Genomic DNA, 9,517 nt, shown 5'->3' with positions numbered 1-9,517 from the left:
CTCTACGACTTAACAGTATTAAATGCTGTGGCCTGCCACTGTCTGAAATCTTTTCGTACTCAACCTAAAATAATCTCCCATTCAAGAGAAAGAAACTGCTCAGCAGTAGCTGGAGTCAGAGGGACACAGCTAGCAGCAGGAGGGAGACGGGGAGAAACACCCGCCCTCACCCTCCCCCCACCCTCTCCACTGCCTGTCCTTGGCTGACCCTGGCCAGCGACCACGTGGCAAGCAGCCTGGAGCACCGTCCCTAGCTGGGGCCAGCCTCTTGGGCCCAGAGCAGGGCAGAAAGGGATCGGGGGAGGTAGGGCTGATAGCACAGGCCCACAGCCTCCCTGGAAACACGGCTGTCAGCACACGCGAAGGCACACACACCGAGCCGGAGGGCGGGAGGCTGCAGAGAGGCCTTCCAGAAGGACATCACAGGGCAAGGCCGGAAGGGAGATGGGCACACCTGCCCTGCGTGAGGTCTCACTTCACTCTTTCCGGCCTGCAGTGTCCGTGAGCATCAACAACCTGTACCCGGGCTGCGAGAACGTGAGCGTGAGGAGCCGCAGCATGATGTTCGAGCCCGGCCTCACCAAAGGGATGCTGGAGGTGTTCGTGGCCCCGTCCCACCACTCGCACTGCTCGGCCGATGACCAGTCCACCAAGGCCATTGACATCCAGAACGCCTATTTGAATGGTACGTCCTGCCCCAAGGGAGGGACCTCGGGTTTCCCTTTGACAGGGCTGTATGTCATTCCCCAAAGGACCTTGTGCCGGGCAGTGTCACATCCTGAAGAAAATCCCAAGGGAAACTTACGAGGGAGAACTTTGCTGGATATAGTATCCTTGGCCGACAGTTTGCTTTTTTCAGCCCTTTCAAAATATTCTTTCATTTTCTCCTGGCCTATAAGATTTCTGCTGAGAAATCCACTGTGAGTCTAATGGGTATACCCTTATAATGACTAGACACTTTGATTTTGCTGTTTTTTAGATGAGATTGAGCACATTCAGGGTAGTATGGCTTTAGACTGTTTTGCTGTTTTCATAATTCGCTTTTTGATGTTTGACAGTTGTATTGAAATGTACTGTAGGGAATCCTTTTTGAATTATATCTATATGGAAATCGCTGAGCTTCCTGTATCTGGAGGTCTGTATCTCTTGCTAGACTTAGGAAGTCTTCAGCTATTATTTTGTTTAGTAGGTGTTTTAAAAATCTCTTTTAATTTCTTTTTGCCTTTGGGATACGAAAAATTTGAATATTTGTTCACTTCATGGTATCTCATATGTCACAAGCGCTTTGTTCATTCTTTTTCATGCTGTTTCTCTAAAAATTCTTGTCTGATTACATTATTTCAAAAGAGCTATCTTCAAGTTCTGACATTCTTTCTTTTGCTTGATCTAGTCTATTGTTGAAGCTTTTTCTAGAATTTCTGTTTGTTTTTTTATGATAGCGATCTCTTTGGTAGATTTCTCACTGATATTGTGAGTTATTTTCTTATTTCTTTGTATTTGTTTTTCTGTATTTTCTTGTATCTCACTGAACTTGCTGAATATCGTTATTTTCAGTTCTTTTTCTAGGATTTCATGAATTTTTCATTGGAATCTGTTACTGGCAATTTATTGTGCTTCTTTGGAGGTGCCACATTTCCTTGCTTCTTCATGTTTCTTGTGTTCTTATGTTGATGTCTGTCCATCTGAGGTAATGATTACAATCACGTCTTCTAGTTTTTTAAATTTGCTTTCGTACGGGAGGACTTTTTCCTGAAGAGGTATCCATGCGTTAGTTGGATAGGACACTTGGGCTTTGATTCTGGGTGCATGGAGTAGTATAGTTGCCATATGATTTATTTGGCTATAAACAGCATCAGTGGCATCTGTAATTCTGTCAGTGGCTTAGGGTGCAATTGTGAGTGGAGGCCATGGTGAAATTTTTCTGGAGATGGAGTTCCCAGGTAGGCTGGTCCCCAGTCCCTAGTGGTGACAACAGTGGGCTGAGCATGCCTATCTTTGGGCTCCAAGGCAGCGTGTGCTGGCATTGGTGCTGGTGAGTCCAGTGGGCTGATTCTTAGGCCTCCAGGAAACTTGGTCAGGTGCTGACAGTGGCAGCGGTGGGCCATATGGCTAGGCAGGTTCTTGGATCCCTGTGCACTGGGTATGATCTGGGTGTGATGGCAGTAGCCATGGTGGTAGAACCCTCTGGTGGCTCCCAAGAGATCTGTGCTGGCGTTGGCAGTGGCTGCTGCGATGAACTGGGTGGAGCAGTACCCAGGCCCACAGGTGGCATGAGCAGGTGGGTGCCAGCTGTGCTGGTAGCGGTAAGTTGGGTGAGCCTCATCTCAGGCCTCCAGGAGCGGTGCTTGGATGGTGGTGGTGGACAAAGGACAATCCCCAGGGACCCCAGACACTAAACTCAAGCACTTGGGTGTGGATGGGGCGGGGCCCCGCAAACCTGTCCTTAGGCCCCCTGGCGGTGAGTGCAGGTGCTGCCTGTACTTAACAGAAGCAGGGTGATCCTCGGCCCCTGGCAAAATGCTCCAGTTGGGGAGGCAGTGGCTGCACAGCGGCCCTACTACTAGGGAGAGTGGGGTTGCTTTCAATGGCACCAGCTGTATACACCAGCCAGGGAGTGTGCACCTTGCATGTGCTTCGTGCCCAATGGCCACAGCGGGTAGTGGCTGTAGGCAGGGGATTCTGTCCTCAGGACATGTGAAACTGCACATCCATCCCTCTGCTAGGAGTAAGTGGGGTCGTTACCAATGGCTTATACTTAGGACCTGACGACAGCCGCCAGCCACAGCAGTGGCTGCAGGTGGGGGCTGTCAGGAGAGCCAGGGATGTGGAGATTCGGGGACTGTTGGCCCTCAGGGCAGGGTGCAGTCTGGTGGGATGTGGACTCTCAAAATGTTGCCGTGCTGTAGCTGGTTAGGACCCAGGGTGTGTGTGGGACCCAGCGTGATCTCCCCCACTTGAACAGGGCTGGCATACGGTCTCCAGGCAGTCCCCTAAACTAATGTCAGGGCCTGCGGGGGTCAAAGCGCTTTCCCAGGTCTAGGATTGCAGGAGTTTGTAGTGGGACTGTGGACCCCTGGGCGTCTCTACTTACCCTTTCCCTGAATTGGGGAGTCTCTCCAGGATCCTAACTGGTCTGAGTCTAGCAGGTTGCCTTGCTTTCCCTTCCTTCCTTGCTACAGGTGTTTCTTGTCACTTCTCTATTGTATTTCATTGTTCTCTCTTGTATTTTCTGTTCCAAGTGGGATTATCGACTCTCTATTTTGATTCTTCTTTGTGGGGAAGGCAACGGCCAGATGTGTGCAGTCTGCCATCCTTAAGCCCTTCTGAATTAACAGATGTGTAAAAGTAGAATCACATACTCACTTGGATGGGAAATCTCATAAAAATGCAATCACATCACAATACGTCCCCGACATATGAACCTTCAAATTGTGAACTTTCTTTATTTTTTGAGTTGGAGTCTCACTCTGTCACCCAGGCTGGAGTGCAGTGGCATGCTCACAGCCACTGCAGCCTCTACCTGTTGGGTTTAGGTGATCCTTCCACCTCAGCCTTCCAAGTAGCTGCAACTACTATGCACGTGCTACTATGCCCAGCTGATTTTTTGATTTATTGTAGAGACAAGGTCTGACCAAGTTGCCCAGGCTGGTCTCGAACCCCCCAGGCTCAGGCAATCCTCTAGCCTCGGCCTCCCAAAGTGCTGGGATTACAAGTTGTGAACTTCCAAAGACATGAACGTGCATTCACGAGTCTAATCTCCTATGGCTGATGATCCCTCAGCTCCACCATCTCCCACCTCCCGTCAGTAACTCTTCTTGCCTGTTCACTTGATGCCAGTCCCTGTATGCCAGCTATTGTACTGTACTGTGCTACTGTACTTTTCAAAGGACTGTGCTAGAAGATCAAAATATTTTCTTGAGTTTTTGTGTTTGTTTTCCATGCATTATTTATGTGAAAAGTATTATAAACTTATTACAATACAGTAGTATATAGCCAGTCATATTAGTTGGGTACCCAGGCTAACTTTGTTGGACATATGAACAAATTGGATTTAGGAATGTGGTTTCAGAATGGAGCTCATTCATATGTAGGGGACTTGCTGTCCTACTTTGATTCATCCAGTTACAAAAAGGATTATGCTTAACTACATCGAGAGTCATACGAATGCCGTGATATAGACACAGGCAATTTCTTTAAAATAGGAAAACGTTCAATGTGTTCTTTGCTCTCAAACATTTCCCAGGTTGAGGCTTTAAATCTTCCCAGGGAAGGTCACTTCATCCAGCAACTGTGACACGCTCTGTGGAGGATGCTAGGTGGCCTCGTGTCACTTGAACAGGAGTCCCTTGCCTGTGGAGCGGCAGGTCAGAGCCCGAGCTTGGGAAGGAACACTTAGATTCCAGTCCTGGCCGGGCTCAGTGGCTCAGCCTGTAATCCCGCACTTTGGGAGGCTGAGGTGAGTGAATTGCCTGAGCCCGCGGGTTTGAGACCCATCTGGACAACTTGGCAAGACCTCATCTCTACAATAAATCTAAAAAATCAGCCGGGTGTGGTAGCGCGCGCCTGTAGCTCCAGCTACTCGGAAGGCTGAAGCGGAAGGATCGCTGGAGTCCAATAGGTCGAGGCTGCGGTGGCCGGGAGCGGCCATGGCACTCCAGTCTGGGCAACTGAGTGAGACTCCAACTCAAAAAAAAAAAAAAAAAAAAGATTCCAGTCCTGACACTGCTCCTAACCAGCGGCAGGGCTGAGGGCAACCCATTTACTTTCTTTGTGACTCAGTTTCCACACCTGCAAACTGGTGCTGACAATGCAACCTCCTGACGAGCTGAGGCGTATTAAAGAGCCTGTGTCCTGTCGGGCCCAGGGAGGCTCTCAGAACTGGCAGCTGGTATCACCTTCCCAAAGGCCCTGGTACAACCCCCCTGCAGGAGGCTCACTGGGAGGGCCTTGCAAACACAGCCTCTGGGCCCACCACCGAGTTTCTGAGTCAGTGGGTCTGAGGAGGTCCTGGGGAGACTGATGCTGCTGGTCAGGAGACCCCTTTGAGAACCACTGGCCCCAATGAATAGAATCAGAATCCATGTGTGTTTTGCTCTCTTAAAAGTTAGCTGTCCTCCCAGGTCCCTGGCAGCACCGAGAGAAGAAACTTGTCCTGGGTGCCCGCCGTCCCCGCCCTCACCTGTTCTTCCAAGCCCCATCCCACCTGATGTCTGGTTCCTGGCATTCAAAGGGCAAAGGGTTCCAGAACTTTCCACACTAGGCTGAGCGGCCGCTCTTGGAAGGTGATCCGCCCCCTGTCTCCCGGGCTCCAAGAAGAGGCTGAGAAAAGTTCTTTAGATCTCACAGAGTGCATCTTCACTAAAGAATATCTGACATGGAGTAAGCACCAAAGAGGAGAGCAGGGGAAAGGGAGCCTTTGGATCCTCTAGCCAAAGTGGCCCTGCCAGGCTGTCCCAGAGGCCGGTGGGGTGGGCAGCCAGTGTCCTGGCAGGATGTGGCAGTGGAGGGGTAGGGTCCATGCATCTAGATGGTCATTGAGAGGTTCTGGGTGCCCTGGAAATACCAGATGGAATCCCACCTATAGACACTTCAGGGAAAAGCCGCCGCTCCCACAGCTGGCCCCGACAACCTTTGACTGCTGCTTGACCCTTCCCTGCCTCTGGGACCCCACCTACTCCCAGGTTCACTGTCATCCTGCACATGCAGGACTGCTGAGAGGTCTGTCCCTCACACCTGTGCACACTGCCTGCAGCTTCTGAGCCATCTGGGCAGAGCCCTCGCTCACCTGGAGAAGGCGAAGGCCTCACTGTTGAACCGAAATTCAAGGGACATTTCATAGTCACCTTTACATTCAAATCCTTTACCCTATCAGGTAATAAAACACACCTATACCCCTTTCAGGGCATGGAGTGTTCTCACTTGCCTTCTGTCATTTAATCCTCTCTTGGACTTTATGAGTTTGCTGATTGCAAACTCAAAGTGAGTGGTCTGTCCCTGGCTCCTTCTTTGTCAGGAGTAAACACTGCAGATAAAGATAGGATGTTTGAGTTCAGATGTGCGTGTCTCAACCTGTGTCATTATGGATGTCCTGTCCATGCCTCTGTGTAATCTGACCTGATGGATCTTTGTTCTTTCTCTTTTTGTACGAGGAATAAAACAAATTATATCTGTATGTATAATATATGTGTGTTTATACACACATATGTACACATTCCTATGTAAGCATCTAGGCACGTGTACATTGTGTGTGTGTGTGTGTGTGTGTGTGTGTGTGTGTGTGTGTTTCCCCCTCCAGGGCATTAAGAGTAGATATGAGATAGAAATAGGTATTTATATTTATATAAATATAAATATTTGAATATATAATACATATGAATATTAAAATGTTATATTTATATAAATATATATCTAATAATGAAGGTGCAGGTATAAGTAGAGAAACAGACATGGATATATATGATATAGATATGTAAATATCACATATTTAATTCTGCACTTTAGTAGAGTATGTTTTAATTTGCTTCATGTTGCTATAACAGAATACCTGAGACAGGGTAATTTCTAAGGAAGCAGTTTCATTTAGCTCACGGTTCTGCAGGATGGGAAGCCCAGGGGGCTGGCGCTGGTGTCTGCTCGGCTTCTGGTGGAAGATTTTGTGCTGGATCTAAACATGGCAAAAGGTCACAGGGGAATTGGGCACATGGTAGGGTGAGACCCACTTTCTAACAGCCCACCTTCCCAGGAACTGATCCATTCCCATGAGAGTGAATCCGATCTCAAGAGCTCACTCCCAACCCTGAGAACAGCACCAAGCCATTCATGAGGGATTTACACACGTGATCCAAACACCTGCCACTAGGCCCCACCTTCCGGCACCACCACACTGAGGACCAAGTTCCCACATGAGTTTTGCTAGGGACAAACGATGCCCAAATCCTAACGAGATGTGACATCTACAGGTGAGGGTCAAGGATGCCACCCTCCCTGCTTGGAATCCCCAGAGGGCCAGGAAAAGTGATGCGGGAACTTCGAAGGTGATGTTTTGGGAGTCATCCTCATGCCTCTTTTTCTGCAGGAGTTGGCGATTTCAGCGTGTGGGAGTTCTCTGGAAATCCTGTGTACTTCTGCTGTTACGACTATTTTGCCGCAAATGATCCCACGTCCATCCATGTTGTTGTTTTTAGTCTAGAAGAACCCTATGAGATCCAGCTGAACCAAGTGATTTTCTGGCTCAGTTTTCTGAAGTCCCTTGTCCCGGTTGAAGAACCCATAGGTGAGCTGAATCCCCGCAGGCCAGCGAGTGTCCTTCCTGTGACTGGGGGAATGGCCTCTTCCCTCCAAGCTCCTGCTCCACTCCTCCCCCTGCTGCAGCTTTGTACCCGGCCATGTGCAGATCCCACAGCGTGTGGCTAACAGCTGGGCGCCTTCCTTTCTCCTTCCTGCCTAGAGAGTTCTACTCTGGGGTTCAGGTTTTCATGGTGTCCCGCAGGGTGTTTTTGTTTCATGATTGCATATTCCTGCCTCCAAGGCCCAAATCTGAGCAAGTCCCTGAGAGGCATTTCTCACTCTCTTTCTACACTTCAGAGCCTGTGTCATTATGCTGGGTGGGAAGTGGCACCCCTGCTTGGCCAGCTATTGCACTTGTACCTAAAGGGTACAGACTGAATCCGGAAGGAACTCTCCTTCATCCTGTAGTTCCATCAAGAACTGAAGAGAAGCGACGGTGTTGACTGACTTAGCTTTATTCCTGGAGTTAGGGGAGGATAGGAGGATAGCATGGAATAAACTTCTTTTGTTTTTTGCCCGCAAGAGAAGCCGTCTTCCCTGGTAAAACACAATACTCAACAATCAATCATTTTTCAAGAAAATTATATAACAATAAAATAAATTGGGCTTAATACCCCCTCAGGGTGTTGCCATTTTTGCCCCTTTTTCCTTTCTTCATATTTTCTTTCTAAACTCTCCTCTAAGTGAGAGACCCTCTGTCCGTGTCATTTGCAGGCCATTTATCTCATACCTCCAATCTTAGTCCCAACACCATCTCTGTGGTGTTGCTGCAATCAGAGGGCTTTCTTTCCTCTTGTAAAGAGTGTTCCCCTTGTCAGAGGTTAAATCTCCCCAACCTATGCAGGCAGCAGCTATTTGGAGGAAGACCCGAGAACCTGCCATTTGTTCTAGAGTCCGTTCTGGTCCACTCCTGAGTAATGTTTCTTCAGGCTCAGGAAATACGCTTATCTTGTTGTTGGCTTGGTCTGGGCCTTCCAAGGTCACACCAGAGAGTGGGTGTGGGGCCCTCCTATCTGTGGAGGGCCGCCCATGCTCCTGGAGAGACAGCTTGTGCGTGAGGCCACCACGCTCCTCTTACTTGGGCAGGAAATGCAGCAAGGTAGGAGGACCTACCTCCTGAAACAGTTCATTCTCTGCCCCCAGCCTTTGGTGGCAAGCTGAAGAACCCACTCCGAGTTGTCCTGGTGGCTACCCACGCTGACATCATGAACGTTCCTCGACCAGCTGGAGGCGAGTTTGGCTATGACAAAGACACAGCATTACTGAAGGAGATCAGGAACAGGTGAGGTGTGGCCACTGGGTCTGCAGCCCAGAGGTAGCCTCCTACCCCAGTGAACTGAATCAAAGGTGTGAAAAATACTATAGGAGAATTATTTGGTAAAACGCTCGTTTCACTGATCAGTGTGGTTGTGTACAGCATCACAATATGAAAGATGAATTTTTATTTAGAGTCTATCAAAAATGCTTGGACCTGCAGCTCTGTGCAATATGCTAGCAACTGGATCTTAAGACAGTTATCTGTTGTCTTCCTAATATAAAATGCTGCTTCTGCCAGACATGGTAGCTCACGCCTGTAATTCCAGCACTTTGGGAGGGAGAGCCCCGGGGTTCGAGACCAGCCTGGCAATTTGGCGAGACCTTGTCTCCACAATAAATCAAAAAATTAGGCCAGGCTTGGTGGCTCAGCCTGTAATCCCAGTACTTTGGAAGGCTGAGGTGAGTAGATTGCCTAAACCTGCAGGTTGAGACCAGCTTGGGCAACTGGGTGAGAACTCTTCTCTACAATATATTAAAAAATAAAAATAAAAAATTAGTGGGTGTGGTAGTGCACGTCTGTAGTTCCAGCTACTTGGAAGGTTGAGGCAGAAGGATTGCATGAGTCCAGCAGATTGATGCTGGGGTAACCATGAACTTGCCACTGCACTCCAGCCTGGACGATGGAGTGAGACTCCAACTCAAAAAATAAAAATAAAAAATTAGCCGGGCGTGGTGGCACATGCCTGTAGTTCCAGCTACTTAGAAGGCTGAGACGGAAGGAGCCCAGCAAGTCGAGGCTGTGGTGGCCAAGAGCATGTCCCTGTATTCCAGCCTGGGTGACCGTGAGACTCTGGCTAAAAAAATAAGGGGGGGGAGAGTGAGTTTCTATTAATAGTGTAAGGTCAGTTGTGTAACTTTTGCATTCATACTTCCAATCTTAGTCCCTCTACCTTCTTTTTTTTTTTTTTTTTTT

At 48.8% G+C, this 9,517-nt stretch overlaps 1 protein-coding gene across 4 annotated transcripts in view; it reads left to right on the top strand.

The window, feature by feature from the left end:
* DAPK1 (death associated protein kinase 1) overlaps window positions 1–9,517 on the top strand; it is a 219,781-nt gene that overhangs the window by 200,758 nt on the left and 9,506 nt on the right. For 3 of the 4 annotated variants that reach the window (XM_021714476.1, XM_021714475.1, XM_008062108.1), the window contains exons 20-22: window positions 497–685; window positions 7,076–7,273; window positions 8,431–8,569. In XM_021714476.1, coding sequence (XP_021570151.1) covers window positions 497–685; window positions 7,076–7,273; window positions 8,431–8,569 — 526 coding nt within the window. The remainder of the gene's footprint in view (window positions 1–496; window positions 686–7,075; window positions 7,274–8,430; window positions 8,570–9,517) is intronic. The other variant, XM_021714477.1, reaches the window with a different exon arrangement.

The sequence above is a fragment of the Carlito syrichta genome, unplaced genomic scaffold (genome assembly GCF_000164805.1).
Source record: "Carlito syrichta isolate Samal-C Ts95f unplaced genomic scaffold, Tarsius_syrichta-2.0.1 Scaffold305656, whole genome shotgun sequence".
Taxonomy (NCBI): domain Eukaryota; kingdom Metazoa; phylum Chordata; class Mammalia; order Primates; family Tarsiidae; genus Carlito; species Carlito syrichta.
Note: the sequence above shows the minus strand (reverse complement) of the source record. Positions and strands in the feature narration are given on the sequence as shown.